We start from the raw sequence: 18,992 nt of genomic DNA, 5'->3' as shown, positions 1-18,992 counted from the left end.
CTGGCTGGTGTCGTTTTCCTCATTCCTCCAGTCAGCATGTTTCCTCGTGTCTGCCGGTCAGACCCGGTGCACAGTCCTGATCCCTCCTGTTCCGTGAGCGTGTTGCCCAGCAACAGCCCAACCAAAACATTCCAGCCACAGGCGCTCCGCCGTTGCAGAATTGGGATTGCGCAATGCCTGTTCGCTGCTGTCAGAACATGCTTTCCCCCCGGGACTGTTATGTCCCTGAATCGATGCACTTTTACAGTGTCCCTAGTTTACCTGTTGGGCTGTTTCTACTCTAGGCTCTGCACGATGCTCTCAGGGCTCTGCGCGTGCTGGATGTAGTGTCCTGCTGCAGGTCTGTGATCACCGCTGTGTGCCAGTCAGCCCTCTCTCCTGCTCCTCGAGCGTTCAGTCCCAGAGCTGCCCCCTTCTGGACACAGAGCACCCTGGGATCCTTCGAAAAAAGGTGCAAAATCAACGCAAGGAATTAACTGGTTAGTCGGTCCCGGTTTTCCCGTCCCGCAGTGAATCAGCTACCCCCTTCCCTGCCTCCGCTCTGGCAGGCCTCCAGTCGGTGACGTCACCTGTCGCACCTTGGAAGGTGGGCGGAGGACTCCCGGATTCCGGCTCAGGATAGGCTGGGAGTGGGAGGAGCAGGCCGGTTGTATAAAAGCTCCCATGTGCTTCGCACCTGCGCTCACACAGAGAGTGTCCAGGAAGGATTTCCCCCACTGTCTCCACACAGAGCTCGCCACTGAAGCCCCAGCCCAGTCAGGTGAGACGCCGCGCCGCTGCACGCTTGCTCAGGCAGAAGGCTTTCAGATTATTGCTGAGGGTCATCTGTACAGAGGCTGAGATGCCCCTTGGTTTGCATCACATTAGAAAGGAATGGACAGCTGAATGCGAAGCCTGTTCATACATAACTCTGTAGTCTTGATTTTTAGTTCTCAGATTATATTTGGTTGCTGTACGATGGTAGAGTTGGGTGGTGTGCCGTCTTTTCTGAAGGAGGGGATGTAAAAGGAACTCTCTGCTTGCTCCAACACCGGAGGCTGTCCATTGAGTTCTGCTGAAGGGCTGGGGTCACAGGGCCGATGCGGCATCAACTGTTTTTCTCTGGATGAAAAATCGTATTTATATTGCTTGGAAAGCAGTTACTTCTAATTTGAAGGTTTATAACATTGGAATGGATGTTTTGTACAGGGAAGTTACTGTACAGCAGCTTGCTACGATTTCTTCGGCTGTCACTGTGAGATTGTCAGAAGCGCCGTCTGTATAGGGGTCCTGCTACGTCTGTCAGCAGAGTTTCCTGCAGAATGTGGTGCTGCGGTGTAGCATGTAGTTGGTTGAGTTGAGTCTCCCCTGTGCGTTTCAGTTGCATAGCGCAGCGCTGCATGGCTTGCAGGGTGTGTCCTATTACTCTGCGCCGCACCTAGTCCTGCCTTCCAAAAAACAGGAGCCTCAGGCTGCAGGAGCTCCTCACTGCTGTCAGGGGCTCCTCCAAGCCTCCTCTCTGGGGTACCAGGGCGCCACTCGCCTCTCTGTGGGGTCTTGAGCAGAGCAGAATGATGGGGAAGAGAAGTCTGGTCCTGTTCAGCCAAAACAAGCCCTCTGTTGCTGTGGTAGCCAGTCTGATGAGTTACTCACCCTACAAAGACATGGCATACCCCATTAAAACAGGAACAGGCGCAGGTCTTTGAACATAGCTTTTCTTACACCCATTGTTTCTTATTGACTGATCAGACTTCCAGATTGATTTAACACAGCTATCTGTTATCAATGCAGTGTATGGAGAGTTAGAAGGTCCTGCTTTCAGTAGGTAGATATGGCCAATACAGATCATTCCTGTCCGTTTTTTAGATGGACTCTACGATCTGGCAAATACCATCTTGTTAATTGATTAGCTGTTTGCTAATCAAGCAGATGGGTGCAGTGAATGGATCAAAAGGGTCCCTGCATGGGACAGTATAACCGAACCACAGGAGCTGGGCTATCTCACTCCTGTTCTCATGCTGTTTGCTGGGTTTCAGTTCAGCTTCACTCTTAACTACTCAAGCAAATACATTATTATCTTAAATTGAGCAGTTTGACAGGTTTTCACAGCTCTTAGGGTGAAAAAATCCTTCTAGAGAGACCTGGATGGAGTTGGGCACCCCTGGATTAGACAATGCCAGTGCACTGCAGTGATGAAAGAGACGTCCTTGTTGTTGTTGTTGTTGTTGTGAGATGTTACCTCTGCATCACTGAGGAACACAGCACTAATGCCACACTAACCAGGCCAGGCTCCTGTCTGGCTACTGCTGTGCTGGCTTCTCTCCCAACCCTCTGGTTTGGGCAGTCCTGTTTCTGCTGTGATAAGCTGCAGATTAAAGGTAAAAACAGAGGGGTGCCTGTTTTGTCTGTGAGCTGATGTCATTCTGTGTTTTTCGAGTGAATCGCTGTACCTCAGCCCTGTGGTTTGGGTGACTGTGAAGGCAAATAAACACACTCTGTGTCCTGCGTTTGCACACATAAACACACTGAGGTGACAGCGTTCAATCTGTGACATAAGGCTGTTTGTGTAGCTCAAGGTACAGTGTTTAGGTCAGTGTAAAGGTAAAGTGCCTACATGCAGCCCAGTGTTTAGGTCAGTGTTAAGCACAGTAGTGTAAAGGAGTGTTTCACACTAACGAATGCTTGGAAAATACTAGGATAATGGTTTGAGTCTCTCTGCTACTCCTTGCAACAGTGAAAACTGCCATTGTTTCAACCCTTGGGAAGATTTACTATAGTACTGCATAGTAAAAGAGGAGTGAATTGCAGTAACCCCAGGTGAACTTTAGGTTGAGAACACGAGGAAACCAATACGATATGATAACCCAGCAGCTGTTTGATACGGGCTTCGGAGAACTGCCCATCCACAATTCCCATTGAATTTTACCCGGATAAGCTTCCGGAAAGGGTGTTTGCTATCTTCTGTCTGTGGAAAAGACTGACGTTAGTGAACAGGATTAGCAATAATAGTTAGGAAGCAAGCGCTCTCCACCAGCCTTGAAAAGGAACTCTGAAGTAACTCGATGCCTTTATTGCTTTAAAGATGAACACAAGGATGCCTCCTGAAAACAGCAGTGATCTGAGGGGTTTAACGGCCCTCATGACACCAAGGTGTGGCTTAAGAGAGTTGTTTTGCATGAACAGCAACACACTATAACTGCTTATTTAGGTCACTTTGTTTTGCACGAGTGCAGTCCTGTACAGGTACTAAATGATGCATTTTAGCTTTGATAAAAGATAGAGTTCAGTTTCCTCTAGGTTGAAAAAATGGGGTGCTGTACCGTACCCCCTGTCCCCCACAGTTTGCCTGTCATCCATGCACACGTGACGAAAGCGACCTTGTCTTGTTTCTTGTTCCAGGTTTTCTCTTGCCTGTCCTCAGATCAGCCCAACAGGAGGCCTGCAGAGCGCATGAGACCCACAGCTGGCCAGATGTCTCAGCTCATCCCCAGCCATGTGCTGCGGGTGGGACAGACCATCTGTCTCTCGTCCAAAGAGGACGTGCTCCCACTGGGACGCTCCCTGTCCCCAGTCCCGTTCCAGGGCTGTCACTCCCTGTCCCAGATCTCCTGTTCCTACTCCTCGGACTCCTGGGCCCCTCATCCGGCCAAGATTCCCAGCAGCCAGCAGGCGGAGCTGACGGACATAGACCCCGACTCCCCAACCCTGGACGTGTCCCTGGAAACCCTCAACCAGCTCATCCTGGAGCTGGACCCCTCCTTCGAACCCCTTCCCCTCCACAGTCGCTCGGAGAGAGGAGGGCTCCCGCCAGGCAGGACGCAGGGCGCAGGTACGGGACAGCCTGCTTTTGTTTCTCTGCCACGCATTGTGTGGCTGGTGTGAGTGTTTCCGTGCCACTTCAGGGCTCACATAGGGGTTTGCCAGGGGTCGGGGTTCAAGGGTCAAAGTTGAGGGGTTAGAGTGTCCCTGGAGTTGGTCTGAGCGTGATGCCCCTGTTGTTCAAAAGGGAATTCTTGCTCTAATGTGCAACTCAACCCAAACTGTTAACACGAAACAACAGCGACAAAAACAATATAGTACGATATAGTATTTACACTCCGCATGAATCGTGATGTCTACGTTTAACACTCTGTTTAAGAAGATTGTATATTCAACATAGCTGCAGGCCTGTATTTTAAACCCCACAGCTTGCTGAGATAAAAGTGTGTTGAGAGGTGTCCCTGCCAGGGTAACAAACAGTGTTTATAACCCTTGAATATACAGGGAGGTACAGTTAATGTAAACATCCTTGTCCGCGATGCACAGACTGTAGATTCACCGCAGCAGAGAGATCCTTTGCGCTTGAAAGGCTGTAAATTGGGCCGCAGGACAGGAGCAGCACAGTGTGCTCGGGCCGCCCCTGGGCAGGGCTGGCCAGGGAGCAGCCGAGCGGCCTGGGCTTGCTCTGTGCGCCCGCAGGGCCGGGCGGGGCCAGGTGAGAGCTGCCTGTTGTTCCAGCACTGCGCGGGAACACGCCAACGCCCAGGTAACAGCCCTGCAGACGGCTCTCCCCCTGCTCCGGCTGCGGAGCTCCCGCCCTCCCGCGGAGCCGCTATCTTCCTGGCAGTGTTGCCTGTGCGTTTCCTAGCAGCTGGGAAACACTGCACACTGGTAACCCTGGAGATGGACATGTATTAGTAAACGTGTGTTAATGACATTCTTCTGTGGCTGATTAGGAGAGATGTGATAACATTCTGATGACAGAGGGCTCTGGCATTGTTGAGAGGGGAGAGAGGTTGATCGAGGAGGCAAATGAGACATTGAAATCGTCAGGTGGAACTCTGGCCAGGGCAGGAGCACAGGAGTGACCAGGTCTGACCAGGGCAACAGGACAGAAGTGACCAGGTCTGACCAGGGCAGGAGCACAGGAGTGACTAGGTCTGACCAGGGCAACAGGACAGGAGTGACTAGGTCTGACCAGGGCAACAGGACAGGGGTGACCAGGTCTGACCAGGGCAACAGGACAGGAGTGACTAGGTCTGACCAGGGCAAGAGCACAGGGTTGACCAGGTCTGACCAGGGCAACAGGACAGGGGTGACCAGGTCTGACCAGGGCAACAGGACAGGAGTGACCAGGTCTAACCAGGGCAGGAGCACAGGAGTGACCAGGTCTGGCCAGGGCAACAGGACAGGGGTGACCAGGTCTGACCAGGGCAAGAGCACAGGAGTGACCAGGTCTGACCAGGGCAACAGGACAGAAGTGACCAGGTCTGACCAGGGCAGGAGCACAGGGGTGACCAGGTCTGACCAGGGCAACAGGACAGGAGTGACCAAGTCTGACCAGGACAGAAGCACAGGGGTGACCAGGTCTGGCCAGGGCAACAGGACAGGAGTGACCAGGTCTGGCCAGGACAGGAGCACAGGGGTGACCAGGTCTGACCAGGGCAAGAGCACAGGGCATCAAGCCAGGTAGTGCAGCTCTGAGTCCGACTGAGCGAGCGGATTATAAAAAAGAGATGTAAGAATAGTTTTTGTGTCTTAATGACTTTATCTCTTTAGTTTTGGGGAGCCGGTCCCTCTGAGAGCAGGGCAGCCTCAGCCTCTCCTCAGTCAAATTCGGACAGCGATCCCTGTCCCCTGTCCCCACCCCGGAAAACCGAGCCTGTCTTAAATGTGCCAGCCTCCTGCAGGCCGCGGTATCTCTCCGTGTCCTTCCGTGACCTCCCCGCTCGTATGGGGGAGAGGAGGGGGAGCGTCCCCACCCTGTCTCTGTGGTGCTGTGCCAGGCGGCGGGGCGCGGGGTGTGGGGACACACGCCCCCACCGCAGGCAGAGTAACCCTGCAGGGCAGGAAACCGTGTGTGTCGGTACAGGAAGTGCCAAAGAGAACTTCATTCAGTACTGCTGTGCTTTAGAGACCTCCAGTTCTGGCTACTTAATAAGGATTGTATTCCTGCGTGCGTGGTATGGTCTTGGCAGAGGGAGGCAGTCTTCATTCCTGTTGTGAGTGTGCCTCAGCTGGGTTGGGTGTCTAAATATTTGTCTTATAAATCACTGCCTACTCAGGGTGTTGAAATGCACTAGACTGTGAGTCTATGCTAATTAACCTGACGACAACAGGGCGAGCAGCTCACACCCTTGTATCCAGACAGCAGGCTCTGGACCAGGTCTGTACGCAGCATTAGCAAGACACAGTGCGCAGCTAATGAACAGGGAAATTATAGCCCAGAGGGTATGTTTTGCTCTGTAATGTCACGTGCTGCCTAGTTTATTTCATAACCTGGGGACCCTCCCAGGCAAGAGGCTGTGGCACCACACCGGAGTTTCTAAAGCACTGCTTCAGGTGGTCCGTGCTCTGACGTCGCACTTTGTTGGCACAGGGGAGAGATTCCTGTGTCCTGGCATGATAGCATCAGTTGCAGATGAAACCTGATTAAATTGGTCATCATATGAGGGCCCTCCCCCAGGGCAAACACAGTGGAAGGGCAGCATTTGACTTCAGCGCTGCTGAAACCCATTGATCAATACACATCAGTCTCACAAGCGGCTGTCTGCATCCGACCACCCAGCACGATGTGCTCGAGCGGCCCTTCTGAGTTTCTAAATGTTTAGTCTGGTTGCTGTGGTAAAGGCCTGGCAGCATTTAATCACAGATCTTTGTCAAACCTTGGGAGAGCCTAGAGCGGTACAGGAAAGTGCAACTCAGACTGCAGGACGTCACGGTAATGCAGAGTAAGTCTGTCTGTGTGGAGTCTGCATGCTCCCCCTGTTCCCCCAGGAGCAGATCCAGGAGGGCAGGTGGGATCAGACTCCAGTGCTGGGCTGCGGTGGTCTCTGTGAACATGTGGATTTTCTCTCCTCCCCGTGCAGACTCCCCCGACGAGGATGTGTCCCAGGCAGTGCTGGTGCCCAGGGGGTGTTCCTCCCAGGCCAGCAGTGGCCCGGCGGGCTCCGTCTCCAGGGTGTCCCTCGTGTCCCGCAGTCGGCCCATTCCCGCTCGCTCTCCCAGGGGCAGCAGCTGCTCCCTCAACGGCACCCTGGTCTTCTCCAGCTCCCCGAGCGCCTCCGGCACCCTGCCGCCCCTGCCGTGCTCCCGGCCCAGAGCCGCCGGCGCGTTCCCGCCGCAGCACGGCGACCACCAGCTCTCCTGCTCCCCAGGGGCGCTGCCACCCACCCGCCACAGGGCCAGCGCCAGCTCCCTGCTCTCCGCCTCGCCCGGCTCCGACACCAGCTACATCACGGGCAGGTCAGTGGCGCCGCTGCGGACGGCCGTACTCTCCAGAGAGCTTTTTTTTTGGAAGTCCTAGAACCCTGCCGAATTCCTCCTGCTTTGCAAATCCCTAACGCCCATTTCTCCTTTCCCAGCTGCCACTCCCTGCTCAGCGCGGACGCGGAGAGCTCCGACCAAAGACGGTTCGGGTTCTCGGGCTCCTTCAGTAACATCGCCAGCCCCTACCCACAATCCCCAGGGCCCCAGAAGCCCTTCTTCTCCGAGCACAGCCTGGCGGCCGACGCCAAGCCCCCCCCTGCCAGGGGCCCCCAGGCCCTCTCCCCGCCGGGGCTCCCCAGCAGCTGCCCTCCCTCGGTGGCCAGCTCGCTGGTCGACATCCCCGTGCTGCTGGTCAACGGCTCGCCGCCCCGAGACAGCCAGGCCTGCAGGGGGCGCCCCTCCTCCTGCGGGGGCCCCGCTGCCTCCCCCCTGCAGAGGAGCTGCAAGGCCTCCAGCACGTCCGCTCTCCACGGTAAGGGTTCGCCGAAGGGCAGGGAGAGGGGCCAGCCACCCCCCCCAGACCCCGCCAGCTCTGACCTCTCCTCCGCCTCTCCCAGGTGACGGGTCCGGCCCGCTGCCCTCCATGAAGTTCGTGATGGACACGTCGCAGTTCTGGTTCCGGCCGCACATCACTCGCGAGGAAGGTAAGCTGGGCCAGGGGTGACTGGACCGGGCCAGAACAGAACTCGGCCTGCCACAGGCCCCGTTCGCAGGGGGCTGTTTGTTACCGTTATGCACCAGTAAAACCACCAAGCCCAGATCAAATCACAACCTTCGCCCTCCTCTTCGACTACAAAGCCGGTTCTTGATGTCTCTTTTTTTTCCAAAGCCTGCCTCTTTGTACTCACTGGAGACCTGGCATCAGACACAGACTGTCTTTTGATTTGAAAATGAGGGAAGACCTCAGGTTGTTGATATTGTAGCGCTCTCGGGTTCACGTGGGTATGCGCCCTCGCTGCTCCCACCTCAGGTCGGCCCTCCACCGCTGGGGGCTCGAACCCGGCCCTCCGCCGTCACTCAACAGGGAACCAGCCAGTTGAGCTAAAGGGAGATCTCCCCTCAGTCTGCCGCCTGAGGCCCCTGCTATCCACAGGGAAGGGCGGTGACGTCACAACCTGTAATGTCGGCCGTATGCGTTACAATATCACTGCCCTAACCTTCTGGAGCAAGCCGAACTGCATCGCTGCTGCTCCGGAGTCCTCCACCAGGCTGCTCTTCCTGGTGCTGGAGAGTGAGGTCGTCTCTGGGGAGGACACTGTGATTGTCTCCTAGTCGAGAGGGGGCAGAGACATCGCCCCAGAGCCTTTCCTCAGAGCTGCCTCTCTGTTCCAGCCGACGCGCTCCTGAGGGACAGGGAACCCGGGTCCTTCATCGTGCGGGACAGCACCTCGTACCGCGGCTCCTTCGGCCTGGCCCTGAAGGTCCAGGAAGTGCCAGCCAGCGCCTCGGCAACCGGCAAGTCAGGTACCTGCCGCTGCTTTTTATTATAACAACTCCTCACACTTATAGAGCGCTGTTCTGGACACTCCACTCCAGGCGCTGTACAGGTCATGGGGATCCCCTCCACCATCAGCAGCCCCACCTGGATGATGCGCCAGTCCGCTCCCCACACACCAGCTCTCAGTGGGGAGGAGAGCAGACTGATGAAAACATTTCAGAGATGGGGGGTTATTAGGAGGCCATGTTTGGGAAAGGCCAGGGGGAAAAAAAACACCCCTACTCTTTTCGAGAAACGCCCTGGGATTTTTAATGACCACAGACAGTCAGAACATCAGTTTTACATCTAATCCGAAAGATGGCACCTTTTTACAGTATAGTGTTCCCATCATTATACTGGGGCATTAGGACCCAAACAGATCGCAGGGTGAGCGCCCCCTACTGGCCCCACTAACACCTCTTCCAGCGGCAGCCTCAGCTTTCCCAGGAGTCTCCCCTCCAGGTACTGATCAGGCTCACACTGCTGGGCTCCAGTGGGCTGCCAGCTGTGAGCTGCAGGGTGACGGAGCTGCTGGCTAGTTTTCAGCTTTAGTCTCCTTCTGGACTCTTGCTGCTGGGCTGACGGCACAGATTCCTCTCCACTGGAACCAGGGGTGTCCTTGCTGAAGTGATCGAGGCTTCCTCAGGGGCTCTGGGCTTGTGTCAGACACACCGGGATGTGCTCTCCATAAACACTTTCCCTCAGGGGACAATAAAAATCTGATCTCATCTCTTCCAGGAGAGGGCGCCACCGAGCTGGTGAGGCACTACCTCATCGAATCCTCCGCCAGAGGAGTGCGCCTGAAGGGCTCGTCGGAGGAGCCCTACTTCGGTGAGTCCTGCTGCAGAGGCTTCGGGCCTGGGCGGATCAGTACGCCGTCGCACTAATCAATCAGGGAAAACACAATGGCTTGTTTTTATGCTTGTCTTGCTGCCTGTAATGGAAAGTTACTGAGAAAAAGTGTTTTATCCTAAAAATGTTGTTTACGGACAGAGCTGTGCTGCAGAAGCAGCTGGATACTTAGAACAAAGTGTGATAGCACCCAGCTCGTCAAGGGCACGGGATGTTTTAATAATGTTTATCTCTGCTGCTTGAAGAAGGGAGTGTGAGAAACTATTTGAATAACTGCTCTTCTTTGCTTAAAGCAAAAACCTATAAGTAATGGAAAATTACTGCTTTGCCTGTCCTTGAAGTGTTGCATCAGCTTAAAAGTATATATAAAACAAGGGCTCTCCCTGCTTGCTTTTGAATCAGCCTTCACTTCTCTGCACAGACCAGTGATGGCTTTGTCCCATATTGCAATATGAATAAAGACCTTACTGAGGGAATGCGGACACCTCTCCTGGCTCTTCTTCGATAAAATTCCACGACATGCCGCAGTAGATCACAGAGACCAGGGGACCAGTTACGGACGAGTGGAGAGGATCTGTCATGTTTGGTCCGTTTAGTAGTTTTGTGTGTTAAATTGATCCCAGGATCTCATCCAGCCATTTCTTGCGAGAGCTTCAGAAACACGGCTGCAACATTACTGCACTCCTGCGTAGCGTCAGACTGTGAAGAATTCAGCTGGGGAGCTTGCGACTTTGCTAGTGCCACTTTGTGAACTGTGATCAGCTCTGTTTAAGGTGTCTGTGCTCTTCGGATGTCTGAGCGAAGTGTTTTTCTTCTGACGCAGGGAGCCTGTCTGCCCTGGTGTATCAGCACGCCATCACCAGCTTCGCTCTGCCCTGCAAGCTGCTCATCCCCGGACACGGGGGCACCCCCTGCTCCCCGACACCCCCAAGTAAGAGTCCGAGTCCCCCCCAGAACTGCCTCCACCCCAGATCACTGCATGAGCATGACATTGCACCTCTTACCAGGGTACAGCTGAGTGACATACGAGACACGGCTATGACGTCATGGTGGAGTGGCGCCAGTTCACCGTGGTGAACTGCTTGACAAGGGTGTCATCAGCGGGTTCAAGCTCCTGCAGTCCACTGGAGGAGATTGAAACACCTGCGCGTCCCAGTTGAATTGCTCTTTTGTTCTCGCTGTCGGGCAGTGGAGGTTTTATGGGAATAAGGAGGCAAGTGTGGGCTGTCAGCAGAAGGGATCCCACTGCCATTTACAGCAACAAGAGCCTTATTCCAAGATCAGGAATGTGATCGGAGCTCCTGCAGAGGAACAAACTGTTTCATTTCAGAGCGGGTCTCCACGGCTTGCCTGTTAAAAATTGAAAACAAATTCTCTTTTGTCCTGGACCATAACTGAGTCAGTTCGCACAAAAAAGCACAATGTTCCACTGTGGCCGTTTTGTAAGCGCAAGTCAGAATTGCACTCACTTTCTTTAAGAAAAAATAGCTGTTTCCCGTCCTTCGCTGTGTGCCACGCCAGCCCTCTGCTTGCGGTCCAAGTGTCTCGGGCGGGGCTGCTGCCAGTCCAGGCCTCATGGTGACGAATGCTTCTCCTTCTGCACAGATTCCTCAGCGAAGGAACACCATGGTCCCGACGCGTCAGCACAGCCAGAGAAAGCCACAGCCGGTAGGTGTAGTGGCTCTGTACGTGAAGCGTGCTCGTGTCCACGTCCCCAACATGAAACCCTTCAGTGCTTACAGGAATATTACAAAGCTGTGACACGAATCCACTGTTCACCACTGTTCACTGTGCACCATTGCTGTATTTGTGCTCGGTGACCCTCCAGTCTCTGTCCTGCACACTGGGATTCAGTTTGACCTGAGTCCCACGAGCCCACTAGAAACAAGGGGGAGCACATTTGACCCACCTAGCTTGGTTGCTTACTAGAACCTAACTGATCTGAGGATCCCACCCAGCCTTTTTCTCATACCAAACCAGGGTGTGAGCTTCAATAACATGGCTGGGTAGTGTCACGGATGTCGGAAGAGACGAACCGTGGAATGGCAGGAGAGCGAAATAGACCATATGCGTAGCAGCGAAATGGGGGTTAGCCCGGGCTCAGCTGTTCAGAAAATGCCGTATAGAAACCTATGCCCTCAGGTAGCGGACATGGGGCGACCTGGTGCTAGGCGGGTCTCAGGACATCGAACCTCAGTGCTGAGCGAAGGAGCAGAGCAGAAGCAGGAAATAAATGGGCTACACAACAAGACACACCAAAAAGACATGAATAATCACAGGGAACTAGGAACAGGACAGAAGTAGACTCCCTCTAGGTGTAATGGGTGTGACAGGTAGCTTCTGCAACTCTCTTCAATACTTCATCTTCTCACCACCGCGTGTATAAAAACGGTTTCAGTTCCTCTGTAGGGTTTGTGTGTCACTGCTGGTTTATGCAGGGAGTCCACTGGCTTGACTTTGCCAAGTGGGGGATTTTGATTACTTGAATGTGGTGAAGCTCTGTATTATGTGATCCACTTAGAGCCCTGGAATGTTACACTCAGAGTAAAGCTGAGCCAGCCCCAGTGGAGTTGTGGATTGGTGAAGCAGGTTGCAGATGCAGGGAGATCAAGGCACAGCAAAGCAGGAAGGCGGTGAAAGTGTGTTCAGTGGCTCCCTGTCTCACCCCCCCCCCCCTCTCTGTCCCCTGCAGCCTGTAACTTCCTGTTCCTGAGCTCCGTGAACACCGAGACGCTGACTGGGCCGCTGGCCGTGCAGAAGGCCATCTCCGTCACCTTCGGGGGCCCGGCGCTGCCCACCCCCACCATCGTCAACCTCAAGGTCTCCGCCCAGGGCGTCACGCTGACCGACGTGCAGAGGAAGTAAGAGCACTCTCGTCGCCAGCGCTATCCTGACCCGACGCGCCTGAGGGCTGAGGTCCAGTCAGAACCAGCGCTTAGCTTCTGCTTTTAAAATGGCAGTGAATCACAAAATTCCCACTGTCGAAATATCGACATACCCAACTTTGAGATACAGTTGATAATAACTGCTCACACTTATTTAGCGTTTTTCTGGACACTCCACTCAAAGTGCTTTACAGGTTTCCCCTCCACCCCCACCAGTGTGCAGCCCCACCTGGATGATGCGCCAGTACTCTCCCCACTCACCAGCTCTCAGTGGGGAGGAGAACAGAGTGAGAAAGTCATTTCAGAGATGGGAGATTATTAGGAAGCCATGATTGGGAAAGGCCAGGGGGAAATTTGGCCAGGACACCGGAGTAACACCCCTACTCTTTTCGAGAAACACTCTGTGATTTTTAATGACCGCAGAGTCAGGACTCGGTTTTACATTTCATCCAAAGGACAGCATACTGGGACATTAGGACTCACACAGACCACAGGGTGAGCGCCCCCTACTGGCCCCACTAATACCTCTTCCAGCAGCAACCTCAGCTTTCCCAGGAGTCTCCCATCCAGGTTCTGGCCAGGCTCACACCTGCTGAGCTCCAGTGGGCTGCCAGCTGGGAGCTGCTGGCTAGATATAGATTACTGATGCATGCTGTGGCAGAGATGGAGCACAGGACAGTGGAATCCTGGTAAAACCATTTTAAAGCTTAGTGAGGTTGAAAGGCGAACCATGGCAAAGCAAAATACAAAGCCTGTCAGAAAAACCACCACCAACAACAACAACATTTCAGTTTCTTCAGAAGAGTTCTGACTTGCAAATGCAAATCTTTGAGAGCCTTAAAGAACACTTAAGTGTTATTTGGATCAGTGCCCTGATATGTTTTAACAGTCTGACCCCTGGCGAGGATTTTCAATCCTGATGCAGCAGACGTGTGTCTGTGAGTCAGGCAGAAGCTGGGACCGGCCGGGTTGGCCCTCTCACTAATCCACTGGCTTGTCTCTCCTCCGCAGGCTGTTCTTCCGAAGGCATTATCCCACACACCTGCTCAGCTACTGCGGAGAAGACCCTGAAGGAAGGAAGTGAGTCCGGCTTCTCTCTCTCTCTCTCTCACCGTCTCCGCAGGGCGAAGTTCTACTGTTTCATCCCTTTACGTTCTTGTTAGGCTGCAGAAAAACGGATTAGTTACCTTTCGGTGAAATTGCAGTGCTCTCCTCCGACATCAGCCCCAGGGGTACCCAGCCTCAGGTGTGGAGAGGAGGCTTAACCTCTGTCTCCAGTGTTTCTCCAGGCTGTCTAGAGCAACACAGACAGAGACAGACATGGACAGACACTCACCCACCCAGTTGTAACCCTCCCTATTAACTCTTTCACTTTTGCTTTCCTTACACAGGTGGCAAAAAGACTGCAGATCTGCCAGGTAAGACTGACTGCAACGTTTGAACCACGGTTTCTGATAAACTCCCCAGCCATCCGGCTGAACGTACTAAGTCTGTTTCTCTTTGTCCCCGCTCTTTCTGTAGGATTTTCGGGTTCGTGGCAAAGGGCCCAGACGTCAGCATGGAGAACATCTGCCACCTGTTTGCGGAGTACGACAGCCTGCAGCCTGCCAGCACTGCCATCAGCCTGGTCACGAGTCTCCTCGCCCAGCAGGAGGCGCTCCAGTAGACCAAACCCCCCCTGTGCCCAGCCAGGCCAGTATCAGGACAGAACGGGCCGACCTGGACAGAATTGTGTGTGGCCAGGACGTGCCATCTTCAACAATATTGTGATATCCAGACCTTTCACCAGACAATTCAACAGACTGGAGCACAAGGTGACCGATGCTGTAGTGCAAGCCTGAGGATGTTGAGATGGGCCACATTTCTCAACAAAAGACTTTGGCCAGAGGTATGGAGACTGGGGATGCCAAGCCCCAGATGCCCCCCCCAATACACTCTGTGCACTTGGGAGCAATTCTCCAACCGCCCTTAAGATCTCAGCACACCCAATAAAACTAAAGTCAATCAGATGGACTTCTAGAATTAATCGAAGACAGGAATAAGGATTTTGCCGAATATCTTGTGGGCTTGGTCCATGGTCCAGGGCTCATCATCCAAGACATATTTGCTCAGACTGCTGCATGGTCTCCAATTTTCATTATGAAACAAGTTGCATTGTTCCAGTTCCCATTTTCACAGTCCATATGTTAGAGTACAGTTACTGGCTCTCACTTCTGCAGCAGCTGGCCCTGCGGGTGAAGAGCGCTTACTCGCACAGACCAGAGCGGCTGAGCTCTGAATGTTGTTTTAATTATCTGCTGCACAAGACGTGGTTTATAGACCGCATCTTGAAAGTGTTTGAACTGAACTGCCTTGCACTTTGCCAGCCTGAACGTTCTGCAGGCGATCTGTCCCTGTCCTGGACAGCCAGCCTGTTTTAATACTTTAGCGTTTGGGTCCCGTGGCTCTTACCTCTGTTGTGGTGTGTCAGAAACGTCCAGTTAAGGCGATATTCGGCCCCAGATGAGGTTGTTTGCCGATCTTAATGTTTATGAGGAATCTGCCAGCACTAAAGTTATTTATGTGTGCGTTTGTTTGTATTATAATTTTAACCAGATGTTTTATAATGTTATAATAAACTTATCAGAGATATGCAGAGCGTGTTGAAAATGGGTTTCCTTCACAAAAGCTTTTACAGCCAGTAAACTGTATTTGCTCTTTAAATGAGGTCGTTTACTAAAGATAACAAGTCAATCGAATCCAGCTGTTTTCCAGAGCGTGCTCTAATGCGCTTGCACAGGTGTTCTGTGTGGCCGTGTGGACAGTGCAGTGGCTCAGTGGACACAGGAGGGACTGTCCAGGTGTGCTGGGAAGAGCTGTGTGGTTCCTCGCCCACGGACACTGGGTTGGTTTTTATTGTCTGGGCCGGCTTAAACTGCAGTGCCCAGCTCCTGCTTCTTCTCAGTCTTGTGAATGTTTTCAAGCCGTCTTCCTGACTGACGGTCTTCCTTCCTTCCTCCCTGCCTGCCTACTCACCTCTTGTCCTCGCTGGACAGCCTCTCTGACCAGCCTGCTGTCCCTTAGGGTGTTTGATGTTGAAGCTGCCCCTCTGTTGCTTGGCCTGTGACTGAACTCTTGGAGAGGTGCTCTCCTTGAGGCTTAAGCATTGTGCTCACCTCCTGAGCCCTGATCCAGTCAGGACAGGCCCGGCAGCACCTCTCCTGCCCCCTCCAGCCTGGTGCAGCTTGTGTGTCTGAGCAGGAGGCTGAATGAAGCCAGCCTGTCCCCCTTCCCCTGTTCCTGCCCCCCTGCTGAAAGCGGGCTTCTCTCTTTATCCACTTGATTCTGATTTCAACCAGGAGTCCCTGAAATATGACTTATATATTGTCTGAAAGCCTGCTGCTGTCTCACCTGTGTAACACCTGGCTGGGCACCCCAGGAGACCAGCATCTATTACCCTAATTCCAACATTGCAAAGAGACTGTGATGAGTACTCACATCAGCCGAACCCCAAACATCAGTGCATTCGTAACTACCTGAAAGAATAAAGCCTATTAAAAACAGAAGTGAAACAGGGTAATTCATGGTTTGCTGATGGCTTCTTCTTCTGGACCCCTGAATATGCTCTGTCCTTTGTTCAAGTGCAGCTTCAGATACTGCCAGTCCTGATCGCCTGCTGGATTGTACGGAACACTGTGCAGGGATCCCTGGGACTTACCTTCGCTGGTGTGACTCCTGAGTCACTCACAGGAGACAGTTTGCAGTTCTTGCCTGTTTTAGATTGAATGATGTAGCCGTCAGACGGGGAGGGCTGTGTGCACGTACTGCGGGTTTCTCTGCCACTGGGCACTTGGATTCTCTGTTATACTGATGACACTGGAATTTGTGTGCAGCTCGGGTACAGCTTCTCCAGTCTCTGCACTTCACAGGCGTCTGTCTGACATCGCAGTGGCTTCCCAAACCCACAGACTCCAGTGCTGCTACCTGTAGGCTAATCCTGTTCAACTGAAGCCTTAAAGGCAGCAGCCATATCACTCTGCAACTCACAGCTGGCAACCCACTGGAGCTCAGCAGGTGTGAGCCTGGTCAGTACCTGGATGGGAGACCTCCTGGGAAAAACTAAGGTTGCTGCTGGAAGAGGTGTTAGTGGAGCCAGCAGGGGGCGCTCACCCTGAGGTCCATGTGGGTCCTAATGCCCCAGTATAGTGACGGGGACACTATACTGTAAACAGGCGCCGTCCTTCGGATGAGACGTAAAACCGAGGTCCTGACTCTCTGTGGTCATTAAAAATCCCAGGGTGTTTCTCGAAAAGAGTAGGGGTGTAACCCCGGCGTCCTGGCCAAATTTCCCATTGGCCCTTACCAATCATGGCCTCCTAATAATCCCCATCTCTGAACTGGCTTCATCATTCTGTTCTCCTCCCCACTGATAGCTGATGTGTGGTGAGTGTTCTGGCGCACTATGGCTGCTGTCACATCATCCAGGTGGGGCTGCACATTGGTGGTGGTGGAGGGGATCCCCATGACCTGTAAAGCACTTTGAGTGGAGTGTCCAGAAAAGCGCTATATAAGTGTAAGCAGTTATTAATTATTATTATTATAAAGGGGCTTTTTGATACCACCCGGAGAAGCTGGGACTTCAACTGGGCAAAGCTACACAGGTGAAAACCTGAGCAGGCTTGTCTGTCCATGATCATGTTTACTCCACGCTGAAAAAAGAAGAAAGAAAACACAAGGTATCGGCTGTGGAGCCTTCTTCTTGTGCTAAGGGTTCACACCCGACGAAGGCTCCACAGCTGAAACGTTGCGTTTTCTTTCTTCTCTTTTCAGCAGGAATAAACCTTTACTTGTTCCTTTGTAGCCTATGCATGCTGACGCAGCTCCCCACCTGTCCATAATAATTCTGTTTGTGCCAGGACTGAAGCTACTCTGCCTCATCACATTACTCCTGTCTTATATAAGATGCATCAGCTCCCTGTGGAACTCAGACTGGAGGACCTCCTGTTAACTAATGAGGTGCTCCAGGTAAGTTTAAGGACCTATTGCACGAGTACAGCCCAGATTGTAACCTGAGGTCTGCCGTGTCTGGTCTCCTCATTCCGCTGAAGACCGACCTCCTCGAAACCGGTGAGGGCGGCAGTTCATTTAGAAAATCATCTGGACGGGGTTCGTCTGAATCTGTATGCGATTTCACGTTTCGGCCACAGGGTGGCAGCATGTAGCTGTGCATCTTTGCAGAACACCTGAACGTAATCAAAGAGTGGCTTCATTGTTCCACCTCAATAGTCAGGAGAAAACTATCCTATCCACTAGCCTAGTGTCGATGTAATGTGATATACAGAAGGTATGCTGTCGGACAATTAGAGGTTCTCTTTCTCTAAAAACTTCGGTATTTCTCTTTTTATCTTGGTTTTCATGTCCCCCGTGTTCTGTTCCTCGGTGTACCCTTTAAACTGACCGATATTTGCCCTCGGCGATCGGTGCGGCGTGAAACGCTCAGGGGCTTCTCCCTCATCCTGTTTTCTCCCGGGGTCTCGGGACAGGAAGCGGGCGGCAGTTTCTCCACAGTCCGCAAACCGGCACCAGCAACCCTGATTGTTTGGCAGCTGCTGGGGCCTGATATAATTTGTGGAAGGAACGGAAGAGAATTGAGCCTGGTGTATACTGTATGTTTGGAAAGCCGAGCAGCCCGAGACTGCGATGTTGTGTTTCTCCATTGGCAAGAGCAGAGCTCTCCCAGGTTGTACTTTTCCTCACAAAGACCACGAGCCGCTGGTTCCCCGGGTGGGGGGGTCGGGCGACGCGTGTGACCGTGATTTTCAGGAGACCTTTTTTTTCCCAGTCTTTAACGAGAAGAGAAGGGGATGCTTTGCAAAACATTAATTGTGAACCAAAGCCAAGCTTTAAATATTATCCTGACCAGGCAGTGAACTGGAGCCATTCGCGATGAATAAAAATTAAAAATAGGAACTTTGTATTGAGTTCATTAATCATTATACATATGGTCTTTGTTAGAATGACCATTTGAACTAATCTTAACCAGAAAAATATGTTGTTCAGCAGTCCAGTTCTGCTGACAAAAGGCCAGATCTCAGGCAGTGAGGCGGCCGGTAACGAGCGCTCTGATGTTCAGTGCTCAGCAGTGCTCAGTGACCAGCGCCCGTCTGTTTGCACACGTACAGCTTGAACGGCGACAGTAAACTGCTTCCGAGAACTCCCTGACCCCTTCCGAGGCGCCGCTTCCTGGAAGAGTTTTATAATCTGATTAAAAATAGAATAAAGCAGGCAGAAAATTACACGATATTCTTTGAACGTTAGAGGTCGGGGGAGGGAAGAAGTGCCCCTTTGGGTTTGTTTACAGCGGACAGATAGTGACGCGATTGTGAAATCTCACAGGTGGACTTTTGCAGGGTTTATGTTTTCCTGCTCTGATCCAGACTCACGCTTCGTGTTTAGAAACACCAGCTGGCCTTCTCACGCCAGTGTCACACAGACGAGAGGGAAACAAAAAAAGTTTTTAAAACCGGTGTCACGTGGTGGCGGAGCTGTGACGGTTCGCCTCGTGCAGGAAT

General features: G+C 52.8%; 1 protein-coding gene across 1 annotated transcript; it reads left to right on the top strand.

The window, feature by feature from the left end:
• The first annotated feature begins 513 nt into the window (after positions 1 to 513).
• On the top strand, positions 514 to 15,076 carry LOC148638851 (tensin-4-like). Its single transcript, XM_088623304.1, has 13 exons — positions 514 to 760; positions 3,379 to 3,808; positions 6,828 to 7,203; positions 7,323 to 7,699; positions 7,785 to 7,871; positions 8,560 to 8,691; positions 9,443 to 9,535; positions 10,380 to 10,487; positions 11,162 to 11,224; positions 12,249 to 12,417; positions 13,453 to 13,521; positions 13,833 to 13,859; positions 13,963 to 15,076. The coding sequence occupies exons 2-13, from the start codon at positions 3,430 to 3,432 to the stop codon at positions 14,105 to 14,107; spliced, it is 2,025 nt and encodes a 674-aa protein (XP_088479430.1). The 5' UTR covers positions 514 to 760; positions 3,379 to 3,429; the 3' UTR covers positions 14,108 to 15,076.
• The last annotated feature ends 3,916 nt before the right edge of the window (positions 15,077 to 18,992 follow it).

The sequence above is a fragment of the Lepisosteus platostomus genome, chromosome 28 (genome assembly GCF_059453375.1).
Source record: "Lepisosteus platostomus isolate fLepPlt1 chromosome 28, fLepPlt1.hap1, whole genome shotgun sequence".
Lineage (NCBI taxonomy): Eukaryota > Metazoa > Chordata > Actinopteri > Semionotiformes > Lepisosteidae > Lepisosteus > Lepisosteus platostomus.
This window is presented reverse-complemented; position numbering and strand designations above follow the sequence as displayed.

What these genes read in the sequence shown, in the direction of transcription:
- LOC148638851 (XM_088623304.1), top strand. Translation starts at nt 3,430, where the DNA reads ATGAGACCCACAGCTGGCCAGATGTCTCAGCTCATCCCCAGCCATGTG. An exon ending in GCACATCACTCGCGAGGAAG is followed by an intron (nt 7,872 to 8,559) that starts GTAAGCTGGGCC and finishes TCTCTGTTCCAG; the next exon opens with CCGACGCGCTCCTGAGGGAC. An exon ending in AAAGACTGCAGATCTGCCAG is followed by an intron (nt 13,860 to 13,962) that starts GTAAGACTGACT and finishes CTCTTTCTGTAG; the next exon opens with GATTTTCGGGTTCGTGGCAA.